Genomic DNA, 22,594 nt, shown 5'->3' on the forward strand with positions numbered 1-22,594 from the left:
AACAAACGGAGACGTAACACCCGGTTTGTAGCGTTATAAGCCTTTATACTTGCCGCTGAGCCACTAGGGGCATATATGTACTTCGATCAACTGTTTCATTGAGGCTTATATTCTCGAGAAAGTTTTATTCAGTCATAGAGAAGATAAGCCATTCTCTTCTACCAGTAATTTCTAAACTTAATTTGTTTTACAAAAACAGAACAAACAGAATTTATAAACACAGTTTAATTATATGCCGATTTATTTAATTACGAAATAGGGTGTGTGTGTTTTTTTTTCTGATAGCAAAGCCACATTGGGCTACTATCGCTTAATATAAAAACTAAGTGCTTAAACTTGTATCCAGAATTTTACGTGTTTTTATTAGTTATTTATTCATTATTATTGTTGTTGCTGTGTTAGAAAACCTGTGGTAATTATTATTTTTTTCTATTTTATGTAGCAATACAGGGATAGGGAATCTAGGATACTTGGAGGACGTAGCAGAGGAAATCGAGTACTTTGTGGAAATTGTTCAGCACCAGGATGTAAATGTGTTGGAGAGAAAGGATCGCGGGTAAAGAATAGCTTTATTTTGCATACTATATATTATTAGAAACTGCTTGATTAATGAACTCAATCTTTTTTAGAGGCAGCTTTGTTACTGTATTAAGAATTGATCTATAATTAGTTCTTTCATGATTTCAAGCCAGAAGACCGGAACGACTTGTACTCAAAATATTGTCTTTAACTCTTCATAGAGACGCGAGATTGTTGAATGCACTCTATTAAAAAGTTGATAAGTCAGTTCTGAGTGTAAGGAACTATGATTACATATTCAATAACGTTAAAAACTATTATTACTTCTTAACTTTAGACTAGTGTTAGCTGAATTTACATTGTTAAATTATTTTAGCGTTTTATTGTTATTGTTACGACAGCGAAAGTCACGTGACGCTGGTAACACGTAATGAGTTCTAGAAAGATCGGGGAACATCGCGAATAATCCAGTATTTGCTAGGCGCCCTATATTCTTGTATATAAGTGCACCGGGATTGTATAGCAGACAGAGAAATTGAAGATATAGACGGACAATTGAGTCAAGGGCGGTAGTACGTAAAGTGCGTGAATCGTTCGTTGTAAATTATAACGTGTGTTTAAGTTAAGGTGACTGTGGAAATTAAGTGTATTGCAAAGTCGTATTGAGAAAGAATAAACTAGTTTTATTTGAGAAAGGAGTTGTATCACTGAAGTTCTTCGGAAAGAATTTTTACGAGTAATTAACAAACGACCAGAGACCTAAAATTATTATTGCAAAAGTTTGAATCATCTTTAGCCTGTGGTACATATATTCTAGGTGAAACTGAGCTATATCAGATAGATCCTGTTAATAACAGGTGATTCACTTTAGATATAGTTTATGAAGTAACACTAATTCTCGTAGTAACCAAATCAATGTAAAATAGAGTAATGAGATTGGGGACATAATGTAATATGAGATGCACAATCTTTATTAAGACCCTAAACACAAACATAGTGTATGTATGTACACTTCCTTGAATATACATGATGGGCAATCACTGTGAGTCTAACTGGATATTTTCAGTGATTGACTCTTCAGAATCCCCTTCCAGAGTAGACTCACTATAATCATATACCTCAATCTTAACCAATATTCTTGATGGTGGTTTTCTTTCACTGAGTAGTTAATTATTAGAATAGTGTATGATATTTTTCTTTTACTTACAGAAATCTTAAGTTGACACTTTTCTTTCAATTATACTTTATAGATTATTAGCTGTTGTTTTCCATAGGTTATGGTATGTTATTTCCAGATAGAAAAAATTATATCATGAGTAGGATTTTTATAAAATTGATAAAATTATCAATGTGCAGTTTGAAATATCATCAATTTTAGCAACTTTTATGTACACAGTATGAATTAATTTAAACAATTATCAATGTAATTTGTAAGGATTTTCTTTGTGCAAACAGGGACCTCCTGGGCCACCTGGTTCTATAGGAGAACGTGGTTTACAAGGATTTCCAGGAATGGAAGGTTTACCAGGTGAAAAGGGGCAGAAAGGTGAATCAGGATCTAGAGGACCAAGGGGTCCAAAAGGAGATAGGGTAATATTTTCTATATTAAACCAAAATTGTTTCTTTCTTCTGTACTGCTATGGTAAATGTAAGTTAAATTTTAGTTATGTGGTACATATGTATATTATGTTATGTATTTATTATGTCATTTACTGTCTTTGAACTTCAATAATACCGGAGAAAAAAACATGTTGTTGCAGAATTGAAATGTAATTATTTTAAAGGTTAGAGAGAGAGATTAACAATAACAGTACTTACAACACACAATATATATATATATATATTGTGTGTGTGTGTGTGTATTTGATAATATTTTGTTTCATAATTCCTTCCGTTTTTGACAAAAATATACATTAAATTGAATTATTTTGTTGAGAAGACTATGTAAGAAGTTGTTTTTGTATGGTTCCTGAATAATAGCTATTTTCTTTACCAGTTTTTAGTTTCAATAAGCTAGAAAGTGTACTGTAACTGAAGCTTTTATGCTTAGCAAAATGCATTTTTTTTTCTTTTATTATTTCAGGGAAAAATGGGAATCCCTGGCTTTCCAGGAATAAATGGAATTCCTGTAAGTATTATATATAAAAATGTTAAAACCCTAGTAGTGTATCCTTTTTAAGACTTAGTCAGGGAAGACTATAATTAATGGTTTCAAGTTTAATGCTCAGGTATTGCAATATATATTTAGTGCTTCTTGTCTTTTTTAGTGTAGTAATGTAGTAAGGTGAATGTTTAGTGTTCACCACGAATTTTCAAAATTTTTAGCACTTGCACATTTCTAGTTGTGTGTTAGTTTCTAACAACAGAACATTCGTCAACAAATGTGACTAAATTCCTTTTTCCTTTTGCTCTAGCTACCTATTGTTTGAAGTTATTCCTCATTGGTGTCATATATGTTTTCTTGTGGGAAAGATTGATGTACAGTAAATCACACATTATAGACAAGGACAGTGATCTATTACATTGTCATCATTTAGGATATATTCTCCCTTATTTATTTAATGAAATGACCAAAGTGACATGGTAGTGCATACTCTTATAGAGAGCTGACACTGTTATACTTTGTATATACTTGTTGTACCCTCCTTCAGTCTTGTCGTGAATTTCATCGGAACTCCACACTGTATTGACTAATTTGCCTTAATTGTTACAACAGCTTTGTCTTGTTAACTTTGCTTTACGTTATTGTGTTATAAAAATTACTGCTCTCTTTGTTTTTACATTGTGTTTGATGTTTTTCTTTAATTCAGAGATAGATAATTCACTTTTACTCCTGCTTAACGTTTCCTGACATTTCTTTAACTATTAAAGTCACTATTCTTATCTGAATAGGAAAAAGTACATTTGGAAGTCCCACATTGTCTTTAACTTTTAGTAATGAATGTATTGATTACAATCTTTTGTAGAGAAAGTTTAGTAGTTGATTATATCTTTCTTTGTGTTATCATTTGTATTCTGCTTAAAAAATAAATATCTTAATGGTTTTGTATCATTATAAAGCTTTGTTTTTTATTATAATTATTAATATAACTTGTATCTCTATAGGATATATATTTGTGTCATTTCAGGATTATAAGCAAGAAAACCAGAGTGACATTCATGTTTAATTCTTAATAGAGCCAATAGATGGCTGAGTGTTTTACTGTGTGAAAAGGTTGATAAGTTAGTTCCAGAGTGCAGAAATTATTTTGATATATTTATTTTAACCTTTAAGGACAGCAGATTTGTTTTCTGTCCTAATGGAGCCAAGGCTTGCAGTAGAATTTCCATTTTGTTTTGTTATGATTTTTGTTTTATCTGCTAATTGTGTAATAATTATACCACTAATCAATCAGCTTCCAATCCCCATCACTCCTACCGTGAAAGAGTGTTTTTGTTTTATGTTAATGTGAAACCTTAAGATACTGGACTTCTGAGGAGAGGCTCAAACTTTTGGACTTAATTTTATTTGAACTAAGTAGAAATATGATTCACTTTATTAAGGTGTCTCTGTTTATTAGAAGTTGCAGCAACCTGACTTTGATAACATAAAACGTTAGGAAATATTAGGAGCAACAGGCTTCAACTTTGAAAAACAAAATGCAAGCTTGTTCTTGGATAAAAATGTTTTTTTGAGCTAGAAACTTCTTGAAAGATTTACTTCTGTGGGCAAAATAACCTTCTGTCATCTTACATTCCCCTTTTGTTTTTATTTGTAATCATGGTATTGCCCAACTACAACTTTATAATATGAATGCTTTCCTCTTTTGTTTTAGTTATTTATAAAATACCAGTTAACATATTGTAACATGGTTTTCAAGTTGTTTTTTTTTAAGTATATGCCTTCAAAAACTAAGAACGTTTAGTTAACTTTGATCCTAAACAAATACTAAAACTGGATTATTATGCTATAGATGAATGTCATTTGCTACCATTGAATGCATCATCAGTTTTGCATCACTGTAATATTTCCACATATTACAATTAGATTCATACGTTTTTAAGCTTATATTCCGGTTGCTGTTTTTAAACATCTATTTTTTTTCTCTATGTTGCACCAATACACTTTTCTAGGAGAGCCATTATCTGTCTATCTATCTATATATATATATATGTGTGTGTGTGTTTGCATGTTTGTATATACACACACTTTACACTACTGTGAAAAGTCTTAGACACATTTGGTAGTTACAATATATGTTTGTTATGAGCATCAACAATTTACTCAAAGCCTCTACTAGTGTTTTCTACAACTAAAACAGCTTTGACTGTTATTAATACAGCTTAGTTTTGGTGAGAAGAAACCAAGCTTGTCATTCAGCAATCTTTAATTCACATTGATCAGAATCTTTAAGATCTTATGATCACAACAACCCAAAGTAAACCATGCATGAGCAACTACTTTGTAGCATTTTAGTAGTTAATCTATCACATTTTCCAGTTCAATCCAATTGATGACTTCTTTTCCTCATCATTCTTCTCTACACATCCATAAAGCTAAAAAGGCTATTTTTTGTACTGCAAAATACAAATCTATCAGGATTAACTGTTAGCATAAAACAAAATGGCTAAACTTTTAATAGAAGATCACCATAGAATTGTGTTTGTACATAAAGAAGGAAAAACATTGAGTGAACTAGCTTGCATCATTCAATTTTCAAGTTGTGGTATCCAAAGCATAATCAATAAATACAGAGAAACATCATGTGTAATTGATAAATCCAGGACTGGAAGACCAAAAAGTTATCTAGCAAGGATGAACAATACTTGAAGATAATAACCTTAAAGCATAGAAATAAGACAAGCTTGTAATTGACAAACGAAGTGGCAGAAGGCTCAGATATCATTGTCCATCCATCAGCAATATGAAATCAGGACTTAAGGGATGTAAAAGAAAGGGGAACAAGACTAAAATGGTAAATTATGCACAAGAACACAAAAATTGGACTATGGTACAATGGTCAAAGGTGCTTTGGACAGATGAGTCAAAGTTGAAGTTATTTGGATCTAATAGAAAACTGTATGTGAGATGATGAACAACTGAAACTTACAAAGAGCCTTGCTTAAAGCCAACAGTTAAGCATGGGGGAGGTTCAATTCAAGGTACATATCTTAAAGTAGTTGTGTTAAATTGCTGAAAATTGATGGTACATTCATGTCAGCAATGTACAAACAACTTTTAATCCACCATACTATCCCCAGTGGTATAAGACTTATTGATCCAAGTTTTATCTTACCGTAACATAATGACCAAAAATACTCAACTGGAGTAATTAAAACTTATTTGCAAAAGAAAGCCTAGATCTCAGTATCATAGAAATTGTATGGGAGTATTTGGAATAAATGAAAAAGAATCCAAGCAATTTATGTGATCTTTGGAAGGTCTTGGAAGAAGTGTGGAACACCATTCCACAGGAATTTATAACAAAATTAGTTGAAAGTGTCCCTAGATGAATTTCAATGGTTTTGAAGAAAAATGGTGGATGTACTCACTATTAGTTTATAGTAAGGTATACTATGTAAAAATTTGGTTATTTGAATAAGATTTTCTTTTTCATAAAAATGTATTTGCATTGAACACAGCTTTAGTTTCCTTATGCATTAGAATAGAAAAATGCTAAATATCTAAGAATTTTCAACAGCAATGTATATTATCTTACAGATGTATGCCTTTTTTGGGTCTGGGCAATCTATGTAGAAAAGTTTGTTACAAATTGCTTAGACTTTAAATATCCTTTCAGGGTTTGTCTGGTATGCAAGGTCCTAGGGGTCCTCCAGGTTTGGATGGTTGTAATGGAACAGATGTAAGTTGAACTTTCTACTTGGTAAATTATTTTTCAGGTGATAATTATCCAAGCTTGATCATGAATCACTCCATTCAGTGCACATTTTTTAGTTCTGTGTACTTGCTTTACAACTCTGTTATTTAGTAAAACATCTCTGCTTCTTCAGTTGTTTTGAATATCTTCTTATGAAGAGGCCATACATAATTTCTGATTTTTATTAAGAAATTTATAAACAATAAGTTACTCCTATATGAACTCACCAGCAGTTAACATTATGACTGATTTATAAAATTTAAAGGACAAATTAATCTCTTTAATGTATTTCATTTTATTAGAAGAAACAAAATGGAGTTATTTTTTTAGCTATGTATATTCAATTATTTCACTTCCATGTCATGGAAAGTGTACATGAAACCAATACTTAAGTCACTGACCTAAGTTGATGAAGCAGAGTTGTTAGTTTCTTGAAAAGTGATCTTGCTTGGCCTCAGAAAAAAAAAAAAGAACAGGAAAGTTGGTATTAAGTTTCTTTTTGAACCTTTATGACTCTTTTATATTTTTCTGCAACTCAACAGTAATTATAAATCCTGTTTTTTAGCTTGTTGCAACCAATTAAACTATGTTGTATGCTGTAGTTCAAATGACTTATGTGAAAACCATTAATGATAAATGTCAAAATTACTTAGATTCAGTAATCTAAGATAGTAGTTGTAAAATCTTTAGTTGTACATAATTGGTTATGTTGAAAACGATAATAATTTTAGATACAGTTAGTTGAAAACATATTAGCTTATTTTAAGAAGAACAGTAAATATTTAACTAAAATATGTTTGATGTTTTAAAATTTAATACCATTGATGTTGGTAAGCTAATTTTCTTATATTTGTTTAAGATCTTGAATGTATATATGATTTTTTTTTGGTAGGTAACTATAACATTTTACTTCATCACAGTATTGTGTTACTAATAATGTGGGGCTTAAAGAATGCAACAAATCACAATTTGATATTTTAAAGATGTGTAGATTAGTTTAATATATTTGATTGTCTTTAAAATTATTAAGTTATTTTAAGGAAACTATTGTTTCTGTACGTGCTCATTCAGGGTGCTCCAGGTATACCTGGGACAACTGGAGATATTGGACCCATAGGATTTCCTGGTGATCCTGGACCAAAAGGAACAAAAGGAGAGCCTGCTATTGGACCAGCAGGTCTTAAAGGACAGAAGGTAAAATCTGTTCCTACTCTTTCCACAGCATTAAATGAATTTGTTTGCAGCCTTCCCACTCATTTCTTGTGAGAAATTTCCCACATTGTTTTTTTCTATATCAGTCATTATTTGAACACAGAGGTAAAAACTATTTTTATTTTGATGTCCTGTATTTTGTGAAGATTTGTCCTTGTACATATTTATACTCAATAATCTACTCAAAAGTTTGTTCTTTTGATTTATGTTATATAATAAGTTTTGTCTCTGTATTTTTAATTTATCCTTTGCAATAAAACATCTGTTTCTATTTAATAATATCATTGTTGGTAAAAAAAAAAAGCAATCACTCAAACATAATTTTTTAATTTTTGCATAAACTATGAAAGTTAAGGAAGACTATAGTGCTATAAAATATATCTTTATTTCAGTTACTAACACTGAGTGCCAAAAGAATAGCACTAAAATGTTATTGAACATTAGCATATACATAAAACATTGTGGTACTGATTGTTAGATGGAAAAGCATGTAAATGTTGTAAAACATGTATATATATATATATATATATATATATATTACTGGCACTCCAAGAAAAATAATACTAGAAATGCTATAAAATATCTGTTTATCAATCATGAAGACAACTTGCTAACACTAACAAATTATCTTTTTTTTTTTACTAGGGTGAACCTGGTAGAGATGGGACAGTAGGGCCTCCGGTATGTTCATAAGTTTTGGTGATATACTATTTCATAAAGTGTAAATAAGAATGGATATTATTTAATTATGTTAATTAAATAATTTTATTAACTTTAGTTGCTTTCTTATACTTGAAAATTATGTGGAAAAGAAAGAATACCTACAGTCAAACACTGGGATGCAATGAAGATTTTTGGAGTAAAACCAATATCTCAGGTTTTGAAATTATTCATTTTCATAGATATGTAGACTGAATATGTTTTAGGTCACACCTAATGCATCGTTACTCCTTGTAATGTTTGCGTAAAGAACATGAAACATTTATCTCATATACATACAGTTTCATCCCAGTCTGAGAAATATACTTTAAATATGCACATATGCAAGTTACATATAAGTTTAATGCTTACAGACTTTTTGTTGTAGCTTTTGCAGCAGTGCAATCAATGTTTCTTCATTTTAGGGTTCCCCAGGTATTGATGGCTTTCCAGGACCACCAGGAACTTCAGGTCCACCAGGTTTAAAGGTAAGAACTCAGTATTCCCCATGTTGAGAGAGTTATAACTTGATAACTAACTACATTAAATATTTTTGTTAAAAATGTTTAATTCTTTCACTGTCATGTTCACATATTTGTCCCTCTTTAGAGCATTGACTCAGGCAGTTGCATTGGACACACTATGTACCCTTTGTGCTAGCCTTGAAAAGTTTAATATTAAGTAAACTTTCTGTAAAATAGGTAGGCAATAAAATCAATAACCTTATAATTAAGTTTTGAAAATCATAAATATTCTAATTTGCAAATTTTGGAAATAAATGCATGAATAATTATTTTACTTAATCCTTTGTAAAGTATGAGAGCACAATTACCTGTGAAATATTTTAGGCAATCATCTCTAAAAATGACTTCATGGTAATATGACAGATAATAAAATAGGTAAGATATAAGTAATTTTGCAACAACACATGTTTCTGTTCATATCTAAAAAATAAACCTGATACTGGGAGATTTGTCTGTCTGTGGACATGGCATGAAAGAATTAAATGTATTGATCTATTATTTGTTACAATATTTGAATGGAAAGTATAATTAAGATGTACTAGTGTGTCTAGTTCATTTTATTTATTGGAATGAAACAAAACTTATTTTTCCTACAAGTAAACTTATAAATTCTTTTTTTGGGGGGTGAACTAAGTGTGTTGAATGAGTAAATGTCTGTTGTGGCAAGACAGTATACCTTATGATGACAAAACATTTTCAAAAAGTTGTAGAGTTAATGTGTTACTCTTGTAAAATAAACTTCATCACTCATTTAAGTCATCTTCAAAATTAATTGTCTTAGTGTGGATTCCTTATCATCAAATTTTAGTAAAGTAGATGTATACTATTTATTGTTTGTCAAAATTCATCGAACTGTGACTACATTCTGTATCTAATGTTTACATTTTTGCCATAGCAGTAGTAAATAAAATTTTCTTTTGAAAAACAAAAGCCTCTCTAAAAGGCTAACCTACCTGTGCATGTTCATGAAAAATGATATGGCTACAGAAAGTGTTATGTTGATTTTTTTATAAATGTATATATTAAAGTACTTAACTTTTTATTTCTTTCAGGGTGACAGAGGTGATAGGGGTTTAGTTGGAATGAAAGGAAACATGGGTGTAGGTTACACAGGGATGAAAGGAGAACCAGTAAGTAGAAATGAACTGTGATATCTAGTATTAACGGAAACACAAAACAGAAAATTGCTCATAAATATACCTAAATATATTTCAACTTCATTGCCATGATTAGAATGTCCTGTACTTTTCTCATTTTTTTTTATAAACATACTAACCAGAACACACAAACATTAGTTTAATGCAAGCTTTTAATCACATTACCAATATAATTCAGTGTTTTTTAATGTTTTTTATGATAATATTGCTTACATTTTTTTTGTAGAAAATATAAGAGTGTGATTTTATCTTTTAAGGCTCTCACTGTACACCCACCTGAAGAAAACAAAAGCAAAAATTTAATCCACCCTTTGTTTTTCAGGAAACCATCAATTCCTCTCTTAAACTCTTCTAAGTTGTCAACTTTCACTATTGTTGATGGTAATTCATTTTATAAGCTGTTAAAAAATAAAATAATATTGGAGCCTCGCCTGTCTTTTCCAAATCTTAAACTTGTATTCTGTTATATTAAAAATAAAGCAGAAAGAAATCAGAAGTATTCATCATATTGATCCCTGGATAATCTTGTAAACATCAGAAGAAAAATTTGTTAAGAATTCTCAACTATCCCATAAGATAATCCCTCCATTTCAAAATCATCATAGTTGCCCCTCCTTCAAATCTTTTCCATTAAGTCAGTATCCTTTCTTAGATTAAACATATGATCCAAATTATAATATTCTAAATGCATTTACTATTATTAAATGAAATTTGACAACTAACTCACCATTTGATCCAAATCACTCTGTAATACCTCAAAATCTTTACCAATATTTAACAGTAAATGTTTTTGTATATTGAAATTTGTCAGTTTGAGTTGATATATTTTGAAGTAAAAATAGAATACCATAAATTGAAAGGTTTCTTTGTAGTAAGTGTTCCTTTAGTTAATACATTAGGTTTTTCTATTTCCAAAACTCTTAAATGGCTGTTTTAAAAATAATTCTAGGGACTTAAGGGTCATCCTGGTCCACAAGGACCACCAGGGGTATGTCCTAATACTTCAGAACAAATTAAGCCAAATGAGACAAAAATTGGACCTCCAGGACCTCAAGGAGAAAGAGGAATGAAGGTAGAGTAAAATATTAAGATTCATTATAATTATTGATTTTATATCATCTGTAAAGTTTGTTCATTTTTTGTTTTATATAATACTGCATGATTATACCCAGACTTTTCTATTAACTTACAATTGTACTGTCCTGAAAACATATTGCCATGCCAAAAACAATTTCATTTATATTTTCTGATATATTACTTCTTTGATTCTAGTATTTCTTATAAAGAAGAGTAATTTATTTGTTAAAGTATTGATTATTTGTTCATTGACTAATTACCAGGTAAAAATATTTTTTATGAAAAAATTGTTGGTAAACCATTCATCTTTCTGCTTTTAATTTTTAGTAAATGCTTACATAGTAAACGTATTGATCCTTTTATCATTAAACATTTTAGAATTAGCTACCTGGTAAGAGTGTTGGTAATTTTTTCATTGATTTTATTAAGGTAGTTCTATTTCAGTTAGTCCTAGTGGGTAGGCAAAATAGACATTATCCTGAGTGATAAAGAGTACTTGGGCTGCAAGAAAAAAGTAACTTGTTATGATGTGTCTTTTCAAGTGAACATAATGAGTAAAACACTACAGAGCCCTCACTTATTCTTATCATCTAGTGAACAATAGTAAGTATGAAAGACAAGAACAGTAAAGTTAAGTGTCAAATTTTGTACAAACTGTATTTTTCAAAGTGTGTTTGCCATTTTTCTGGGCTTACACAAATGGGATGTTCATAAGAAGTTTGTAACTACTCTAAGCCACTTCTAAACACTTATGGAAGAGTAGACTTGAAGTTGTGAATTCTATTTTTTATTGAGTAGCACAGAGTTGTATGATACTTTAGTAGCCTTAGCATAAGATGTCACTCACGAACAATAACAAGGTGCAAAGCTAAGATCTTGCTGCTGAACTCAGAAGCTCCAAATTCTCATGTTGTCTAGTAATTTGGCATGATGTGTTTTTCAAGTGAACATAATGAGTAAAACACTACAGCACCCTCACTTATTCTTATCATCTATGACACCAGTTATAGAAAAATTTAAATATTCTCTAGAAAGAGCTCAGTCTGATGAGGGATTTGCAAAACCTGACAGATTCAAAAGTACTAATCAAGGTGATGGAGATTAATGCAAATTTCCAACCAGAGACTGAAATTAATCAGAAATGAAAGAAATGTATGCTGGAACATAAGGGAAGGGATGAACCCATTCAAAACCCAGTTCAACAATTCAAAATAATTTTTATATCATTCTTGACATAACCATTCAGGCTCTGCTAGAAAGATGGTCAGTTTAAACACACAGTGACTTATTTGTGATCCTATATGACTTATCAAACCTAAACAATGAGAATTTAAATGACATCAGAAATCATTGCAAGGACCTTGACATTTTTCTTATGGATCAACAATCTCAACCAAGAGATGTAAGGCACTAAACCTTGAATGCTAGTAATAATCCTACCAGGAACAATCTAATTATATGTTATGGTGTATCAGCAGAGAATAAATTCACCTCTCTGTTCTCAAGTGTGTACATTGCATTGAGAATTCTTCTGACATTGCTAGTGACAGTTACTAGTGGAGAATGCAACTAATCAAAATTTACTGAGATCTACAGTGACAAAGGAGCATTTAATTGCTCTTTCCATCATATAGATTAAGTATAAGTTTGTTGATCTTAAAAGAGTTTGCTTGAGATTTTGTATCAATAAGCCCAAAAAAGGAATTTTTATGTGAAAATCATATCATTTTTTGTTTTTGTAGTGTAAGTACTGAACTTTGAATTCTAAATGTTTAATTTTTAATGGAAATTTCAAACTTAAAAAGATAAAAAAATTCAACTGTTTGCATACAATGATAACAAATGTGTATGTTGTATGATATACAATAGTACACCATATCTTTATAATTTAGTTAGCCTATACAAGCAGTCTTATAACAGTTCATTCTGTTTAACAACAGACAACTAAAGATCCATTCATATAATTCAAGTAATGATTTGTTTTTACCTTATGACTGCTCTGAGTCTAAGAACATATCTGCTACACATCTGCTGAACTCATCATTAAAAGTGAGGTTGATCAAAAAAAAAGGGATTCAATTTCAATAATGTGAGAGAAGATGTGCCCTAGTAAATATAAAAACTAAAGGAGAGTCTCCTATGAAACAAGGTAGAGTTGACAAGTATGAAGGTATGATTATTGGCAAAATATTGGTATTTTTTTCTCTCTCTTCTGAATGATTATATGGTAAAAGTTTTCTCATCTCTAATTTGAAATTTTGAGAAAATAACAGTTTCCTGTCACATAAGGGAGAATAGGTGGACACAGTTACTTGGTTATAATAGTGTTTATTTTTTTGTTTTTTTATAAGGTAAAGGTTTCACAAATTATAATTATAATTTTGAGAAGTAAAAGGAGCCTCTTGTGGAGCAAGGCAAGAGTGACAGGGAACCATCATTTGGCAAGAATGATAATAATTGTTTTCTTATCCATTTGAAGGTTATTTATGTAATAAAAGATTCATTATTTTGAATATAGCATTTTGAAAAATAATTAAAAGATATAAATCTCTCATATCTAGACCCATAATATTAGATGTACACACACACACACCAATATATATATTGGTATATTTTGAACTCATTGACTAATTCTATACCAGCCATCTAGATATTTAACTTGGGGGCAGTTAAAAGTTTGCAAACTAACCATTTTTAATTAAATCAAAACATGAAAAACATTGTATTAACCTAGAAACTTCATAGTCAGCTGAAGCTCTTGTCTTAAGTCATCAAGTGTTGATTTATTTGTTTTCATTGATGTGAATGATAGAAAAATGTGTGAAATACTGAGGACTATATTTAACAGCAATTGTGTCTCATTTTTCTTAGGGGGAGAGAGGAGAAAGAGGAAGAAGGGGTTATGATGGAATTCCAGGACCTCAGGTAGAGCAAACTTACTTATAATCTTGCATTGGGGATTTGTGTTATTAATAGGGATGCACGGTACCCAGCCATATATTTGGCCCTGGCCATTTATTGGGCTACCTGGTAATACTCGGCTTCGCCCGAGTGTCAAAGTTACAAACAGCCGAATCCGGGTAATTGAATATGGCATCTAAGCCCTAATCTCTGTGGCAACTTATGCGGTGCTGAAAGTTGCAGTTTAGTTAAAAAAACGTGTTCTGGGCATCAAAGACTGACTGCCCGCTGAAAGTTGGGGATTCAGAGAACAATATAGGTTAATAACAGGTATGGCTTGAGAAGTGAATTTCTGGGGAAGGTGGGGGTTTTGAGAACAATTGGGATATGGGTTTGTGAAGTTGGGGCTAGGCATTAATTGGAATAATGATTTTAAAGCGTGTCAACATGACTGTTTCCACATTTACTTTCACTAGCCTCACTTTTGGAAGTCAGATGAAGCTCTATTTCCCACAATGGCTAGGCAATAGCAAGGCATTATTTCTCTGCACTTCTGACTATTGTAGACAGTGAATGGGCTTTTAGCACCACTGGCAACATTATTACACACAAAAGCTCAAGGCTTTTACCCAAAAATTCCGAAATGCTACTGTTCCTCAAGTACAATTTAAACAAATTCCAAAAACACAGGCATTCTGCAAACTGGTGTGCAATTTTTGTTAGTTCATATTGAAAGTAAAACTGGTATGTTCTATTGGTGATTATTTGGTTAAATGTAATAAACATCAATTTTGTTTTAGTTTCTAATTTTTGTGTATGTTTTTTTTGGGGGGAGGGCGAGGGGAGAACTCAGTCCCAGGTGACACCCGGCCAGGTACTCGGACCCATTATTCGGCAAAATTTTACTACCCATACATCCCTAGTTATTAGCTTGGTATTTTTGTCTACCCATGAAAACACTTATCTAAACATTTTTTGTCTAATATGTTTTATTTAATTCACAAGAAATACTTGTAGTTGTTTCTATATTTTTAATATATTGTATTTTAGATTTCTTATAAAGAAAGGGGTCATTCGGTAAAGATTTAGTGGATTTATAATGAAAATTTAGAATAAAGACACTTTGATACAATATTAGAGCAATTGTTTATGAATTTAGGCAGCTTCTACTTCAATTTCAGAAATCTGGTTCTATATAGGTTAGAAATATTTTAATTTGTTAATAAACCATAAAATTTATATTATTAAATCCAAAATGCTTGCCACAGTGTAATTTCTTTTTTTTTGTCTATGCATTTTATTATAATATGAGTATCTTGAATGGACAGTTTGGTTAATTTTAAACTTTTCAGGGCAAACATGGAGACATTGGTATGAAGGGAGAAAAGGGTTTAGCTGGAATACCAGGACCAAGAGTAAATATATTGTTACATTTATTAAGCAAATATATATATATAATCTAACATATCTATGACATATTTATATTACTCACCAGATAACTAAAGTCTGCCTAAACTTTCATAAAAATTAATAAATTTAGACATTTTGGTTTTATGCTAGTCTTATGCTGGTTGACAGTCACAAGATTCTTTAAGTGTAGATCATTCTTATGTAGTGTCTCAAATTAAAATATATTTTGTTTGGAACTTGTATTCTTTTCCAAAACAATGTGGTTAGTTATTTCAGTTGATGTCCAAAACATAGTGCACAAGTAAACCTTTTATTGTTTATTTAAGCCACCTAGTCATGGATCCAATGTGTATCTTCTAACTCTTCAATAACAATTGAATATGTAATTAACATTTTGATACTTACCTTTGGAAAACATAAATACTAACTGAAAAGTGATTTGAACGTAAGACATTTTTTAAATTATCAACAAAGTCAGCATAAGGATACATTAAATTTCAACTTTAATAGCTTTTTCATGCTAAAATATATGATTATTCACAATTTCTAGAACCCAGATTATCAAAACTTGTATTAAAATAATATTAAAGCAACTACTATAGAATCAAAAAAATCAATTCTACACTTTATTGAAGGATTCACTTTGGTTCTGATAAATACTCTCTTCAACATTTTATTATCTTTATGAACTAATATGTACTAAATGACACTTTCATTTTATTTGTGTTCACATATAGGATTGGATTTTGCATATTTGCTTTTGAATATGAAAGTCATTTAATAAATTGATACCATTCTCAGATAGACTCATTAGAACATATTTCAACAGAGTTGATTCAAGGCTAAGCACTTGTATGTTACCAATTACTCTGCCTTCTCAGATAAAGAAATATAGTGGTGGTTGTTTACTAGAAGAAAACATAATTTAAATTTACTATCATGGCTTACAAAATTGAAATAATGCATTCACTAAATATGAATGCATTATTTCAATAGGAACTTGTAAGTTTTAGATTCAAAGTTAAATTTCCAAATTATTTTTCATAGTATTCCATTAAAACTTTTTTGAAGTTTACAGTGTTTTGGCAGAATTAGGATATCTTGCTCCTTGCCTAACCTTAATTATACAAGCTCTATACAATATTTTTATGTATGTTCAGTTCTACTCTGCAGGGTAGAAATGTGAACCCTGACTGCCAAAACAAAATGACAGTTGGAAGCATATATGGTGTTATAGGTGAATGATGAAGTTCAGCTACCTAAAAAGGAAAACTAAAGAGCAAGTATTTTAACATGCAAAGATAAAAAGACAACAGATAACATATGTAAAAAAATGGGAGATACACTACTTTGGCATATAATAACTCCAAAGGGAAAGGTGACTGAGATTCTGGTTGGCCATATTGAAGGAAGGAGAGTTTAGAGGCAGACAGAGACTCACTTGGCTTAGTTACATTAGGGAATGGATTGGAGATGAGAAATTTAGTGTGAGAAGCAAGAAATAGATATCAATGAAGAGCCATGGTTGTTAGTCCTGAAAATTGGGGAGGATACTATGATTGGTTTATTTATACATTATTCATCTTTTAAGAAATAAGCTTGACTTTTATCATTGTGTTTTTCATAACTTTGATGTGCAGCCATATTCATTTATGAGTATATTCCTAAAATATACAAACTCAAAAAAATTTCCCCTGATCTCGAATGTCATATTGACTAGCCACTTTAATAGGATCCATACCTAGTATTGGGTTGGACTACCTTTAACCTGAACTGTATATGGCATGACTTCACAAGATGTTAGAAGGTATTTTGTTCAATTATAGTGCACTACTGGAAAGTCTGATATGCATTTGATTCATAAGTATTAACACAGTAGAGTATTATTGTAGCAATGACTTTAAAGTTCCTCCCAAAGATGCACAATTGAAAAAGATCTGATGACTTTGTTGGCTAAGGAAGATGACTGATGTCACTGTCGTTAACTTTTTTTAATCAGTTTCAGATAACATAAACTTAACTGATTGTTACTTTGTCATCTTTTAAAAGCTGTTGTTCACTGAAGTGAAAATGCAACATTGTGGGGTAGATATGATGGACAGAAACATTAGGGTGTACTGCAAATGTTATTAACCTTGCCAAACGAACCACAGAATCAAACCTTTAATATAGAAATCTTCCTCACACCATTACACCACCTCTAGCACTTCCCATTCTCAGAACATCATAAATAAGGTCAGGTGCTTCATGTATTATCCCCATATTTTGACTCTGTTGCAAGTACAGAAAATTATGAATGTACCGTATTACGTTATTTTAGCCATTTATTCTCTACAGTTTGAGTTCTAAGGACATAAAAATCTATGCATTTTGTTTGGATCTGAGATAAGTGATTTTCCGGTGGTTACCATATGACAGTTTATGTAATGTGTTGTGTGTTTTATGATTGGAAATATTTGAATGTTGGACATATTCTGATGATTGTTATGCTATCCAAACATCTTTTTCCTTATTTTATCACTGGAGTATGTATATTACCTTTTCAATGGCATTATTGACAGCTGTGTAAAGAAACTGCCTTTGACAAAAATGCTACTTTTAGACTGGCATTTATATTGTTTCCTTTTGATGGTTGGAGAGATCCTTGTTTTATAACCTTTGTTCTGCAGACCAACCAAGATGTGACTACATATCTATGTTTATAGGGCTCATACAGCCATTGACATCACATAACCAGTTGCTTAACTAAATTCATAAAATTTTCTACAAATGTATGGGTTTTAAATAGAATATCCAGTCATTCTACATTGGTGTTGACAACAAATAACATTATAATAATGTAGTTCAATATGCTTAAATCTTTTGCTTGATTTTAGAGAGAATTACTGGCATTTTTTGAAAGACAGTATGAAATGTGAGGGTGTGGCATGTGGGTTGAGCTGTATGGTTTATATCTAAAGAAAACAAGATAATTGGAAGTGATAAAGTTTGATTATATCTTAGTAATTTTTTTTGTACTATGTTTAATTCAGATTAAAAGCATTATGTCCTATATAATAGTTTGCCAATTTGTACTGATTTTTTTATTATTAGCATATTAATAATGTGGTATTCTAATCTTTCATTTATTTTATTTTATTCTATTTGTACAATTAAATTATTATAAAAATTTCATATGGCAAGCTTTAAGCTAGAGTCAACAGATAATATAGTTACAAATCTCATGAATAACAGGGGAAATATGAAGATAATAAAAACTATGTACTATTAAAGAAAACTTGTAAATCACATTAAAAATATTATAAAACTATAGTACTTTTTGAACAGTTGGACTTGTTGAAAGTGCAGGAGCTGAAGATGAAGTATCGAAACATTTTAGCACATGACCCATTGTCATTCTGAATAAGTTCTATAGAATTATCTTAGGCATCAGATTAGCAGAGTTTATATAATAAAGATGAGAATTCTTCTTTCATCGGTAGTTTTGTTCATTTCTTTGCAGGGTAAAGATGGTTTTCCTGGGCCACCTGGACCAGATGGTTTTAAGGTCAGATTTTTTTTTAAATCATATTTCACAATGCATGGATCTAAAATTATTAGCTTCATGTAAACAATATACAGCAGAAGAGATAAAATTACATATTGTGAAATATACAATCTAAAACTATTAGCTTCATGTAAACAAGTATATTTCACAATATGTAATTTTATCTCTTCTGCTGTATATTGTTTACATGAAGCTAATAGTTTAAGATTGTATATTTTACCGTATGTAATTTTATAGCTTCTGCATACTACAGACTGACAGAACAAGATATTGTTTTTCTCATGAAATTTATTGGTAGTTGGAAACAAATGTTCATCACTATAATTTGTGAATAATTTTATATAGATAGAGTAATTTGGTAAGTGACATTGACACTTGATTGAAGAAAAATTATGAGTGACTTCTAAAAATTTCATTTTCAATACTGTTATCATTTTTTACTAAAGAAACCTTTCTTTAGTCAGTTATAATAACCTTTGTTTGATTGCTTTTAAATTTTGGGATTTACCTTAAAGTTATGCATGTGTAAATCAGGTATGAATTAGAAAGCATATTCTATTTCCATGCTTTTCTTAAGATTGTTTGGGTAATTTATTCAACTACAGGTAGATTTTAACCTGACTTTGAATATTCATTGTACAAATTTACTTGTTATGGTGACAAAATGTAGATACCTGATCAAACTTCAGTGTTGTCAGTATATAATGTTGTAGTATTGTTATGACAGCAGGGGTCACGTGATGCTAGTAACATGTCATATTCTCGAAGGTTCGTGAATCCTCGAGTGTTTACTAGATGTACTGTATTCTTGTATATAAGATGGCCAAGAAGTGACGTCAACAATGTAGTTGAATTGCAGACAGAGATAGAGACGGACAGTTGGGTCGAGCGCGTGATTCGTTCGTTGTGAATTATAGCGTTAGTTTAACTTGTAGTGTGACTGTAGAAATTAAGTGTATTGCAAAGTTGTATTGAGAAAGAATAAACCAGTTTTATTTAAGAAAGGACTTGTGTCGCTAAAGTTTTATCAGAAAGAAATTATACGGGAAATTAACTAACGGCCAGAGACGTAACAGTATTAACAGTTGCACTTTATTAGCCTTGAACTTCTGCTATATTTAATAGGGAGATATTGGAGAGAGTGGACTTCCTGGGTTAAATGGACTTCCTGGTATGAAAGGTGAACCTGGAAGAGAAGGAGAATCAGGTCCAAGAGGCTTACCTGGTCCACCAGGACCTCCTGGAGTGAGTTGTCTTTAATTTTTCAGTTTGCTTAAGATTCTTCAGGTAATACACTAGTATCGATAAAGCATATGAAATAATATGTTTTCATTGCACTAATTCAGTAATTGCATTTAAAACATTTCTTTTTTGTTACATTGGTTTTATATTAACTCTCTGACCATGGGGAGTCAAGGTGCACACCTTTTTATAGAATTACATTTATGATTTAATGAACTTTATTCTTAATGTATGTCAATAAACTTGGCATCAAACATAGTTTAAATTTTAAAAAAATATGTTTTAATTTCCTAATTTAAAAAGAAAATATTACAATAAATTCAAAATTATTACTTTTCTTTGACACTTCTTTGCTCAGAATTGCTAAGTTTGGATTTTCTCTCTACAAGTATATGATCTTCTGAGTTTGACACAATTTACACACTTATATTATAGATATTGTTAAACCATAATGTAAATTTATACATGTAACTTCCAATCTTCTTGCTTACAAAACGGTACTACCTGCTTTCACCCAAAACTATCTTGACCTTGATTTGCCCTTTAAGCATTGCTAAAATTTTCAACAGCTCACCTGTCTATTATACCCTTTCATTTTTGTGCCATTGTAGTGATGTGTGCTGATTATGTGACTACCCTCCACCAACTATACTAGGCAGGTAGCTCTCCCTACCATTGCAGTACAATCCTCACTTTCTCGAATGGCATTCTAGTTTATAGACATGTGTTTTAACTCCTTCTCCATGTGACTACAAAATTTTGATTGTGCTTGATCACAAATTTATATCAGTTTCAACTTCAAGTTTTGACTTCTTGTGTTTGAAATGTTTCTGTTTTACAAATTCTACTTTGTTCATATGCATTCAAGATTTAATATGGCAGATGATAAAATTCCCACCACAAGTAGACAATGGTTCTTAGACTGGTCCTCACGTGTCAGGATTGACGATGTCTGCTGGGGAAGCACAGACTTTAGTTTGTGGGGAGTTAATGTCTTAGTTTGGCTAGGGATTTTTTCCTTTCAAGTTACGATTTTTGTGCAAAGGGATAGACCTACTGTGTAGAAAGTTTCTTTTTAAGGCACTTTCCACCTGATACTTTGCCTTGTAATCTGCTGGTTTAGGTATTGTGGTAAGTTATTCAGTTTGTATTTCTCACTCCTCATAGGTATACCATGTTCAATGAGTTTATGGGAGCTAGTGTGAATGGATCTAATTTCCACACTATATAATTTAGATCATTCATGTCCTCTCTGTTTACTGTTGGGTAAGTTAGATTTTTATACTTCTTTTACCATCTTTGTTACTTTCGTTTAAACTTGCATTTGGAGATTGTTTATTCCTTTATTTTTGTTTAAATTTTTACTTCTTTTCACTGTTAATATTATTTAGTTTGTTAGTTCTTTCTTTGCTACTAGTCAAATCTAATTCGGGGATTGGTTTTTGAGTCAAACTTTGTTATTGTTAACTGGGTGCCTTTTTATTCTCATGTTCTTCAGGGTATGATTTATTTTTGTGTCCTTTGTTTATAGATTCTTTGAATGGACCTATATGCTCGATATTTAAGGGTCATTTATCTTCTCAGTTCATTTAGTGGTTTTGTACTTTAGGTGTTACTTATTGTTTTATGTTTTAGGTTGAATTTTATAGTTTTTGTCGGTTATTTTTATGTTCTTTGTAGAGTACACGTTTCTAAGTTTTGTTAGTTTGTTAGTAATGAGTACTTTCTCAAAGTTCTTTAGTTTATGTGTATTTTTAGCTACACTTCACAACAGTTCCACAGTTTATACAGGTTCTCTCTGAGTGTTTCTGCCTTTTTTTTTCACTCCTCCTCTATCCATTTCTCAGATCTTCTTCCATCCTCCTTTGGATCATATCTTATCCAGTCGTCTTACCGAGTTTGTTCAAGTCCAACTACACAAAGGAGCTATTGAACAGGTGGTGCCCACTCAACCAGGATTTTACTCCTGTCTTTGTTTTGTCTCCAAAAAACATAGGAGGGTAGGGTGGTTGTGGTTCACTCTGACAATTCCATTATCATCAGCTTTCTCACCAAGCAAGGGGGAACTAAGTCCAGATCTCTGTCTTTTCATGCCTCTCTCCCTATCAAATATCAATAATTCTCTCCAACATTTGCTATTGGACTATTTATAACCAATAGAAACAAAAGATTTTAATTAACTGAATCCTTTATAACACTAGCTCATTCTAACAACAGTTTTTGAATTATTCAGTCTCAGTTTCATTGTGTGCTATCGCTGAGATCACCTCAACAGTCTAAAAAATTATTTTACTTGTAGTTTAGTTAGGAAGCCAGATAAATTATAGCAGTTGTAGGACATTTTCTGTTTTGTTTGCGGTCAGATCTTATTGATCTAAATAGCATATTTGAAATAAGTAAATAGAAAAAGATGGTTAAAGTTTGTCAAATCTCCAAGAGCAAAAACTT

General features: G+C 31.0%; 1 protein-coding gene across 1 annotated transcript in view; it reads left to right on the forward strand.

Annotated features, from left to right (window-relative positions):
* LOC106458328 (collagen alpha-2(IV) chain-like) overlaps positions 1-22,594 on the forward strand; it is a 157,136-nt gene that overhangs the window by 74,319 nt on the left and 60,223 nt on the right. The window contains 13 exon segments of the mRNA XM_013917837.2: positions 443-556; positions 1,975-2,109; positions 2,603-2,647; positions 6,300-6,362; positions 7,449-7,571; positions 8,235-8,270; positions 8,714-8,776; positions 9,865-9,942; positions 10,919-11,041; positions 13,918-13,971; positions 15,300-15,362; positions 18,860-18,904; positions 20,030-20,149. Of these exon segments, the coding sequence (XP_013773291.2) occupies positions 443-556; positions 1,975-2,109; positions 2,603-2,647; positions 6,300-6,362; positions 7,449-7,571; positions 8,235-8,270; positions 8,714-8,776; positions 9,865-9,942; positions 10,919-11,041; positions 13,918-13,971; positions 15,300-15,362; positions 18,860-18,904; positions 20,030-20,149 (1,062 nt within the window).

This window comes from Limulus polyphemus, unplaced genomic scaffold (genome assembly GCF_000517525.1).
Source record: "Limulus polyphemus unplaced genomic scaffold, Limulus_polyphemus-2.1.2 Scaffold445, whole genome shotgun sequence".
NCBI classification, from domain to species: Eukaryota; Metazoa; Arthropoda; class Merostomata; order Xiphosura; family Limulidae; genus Limulus; species Limulus polyphemus.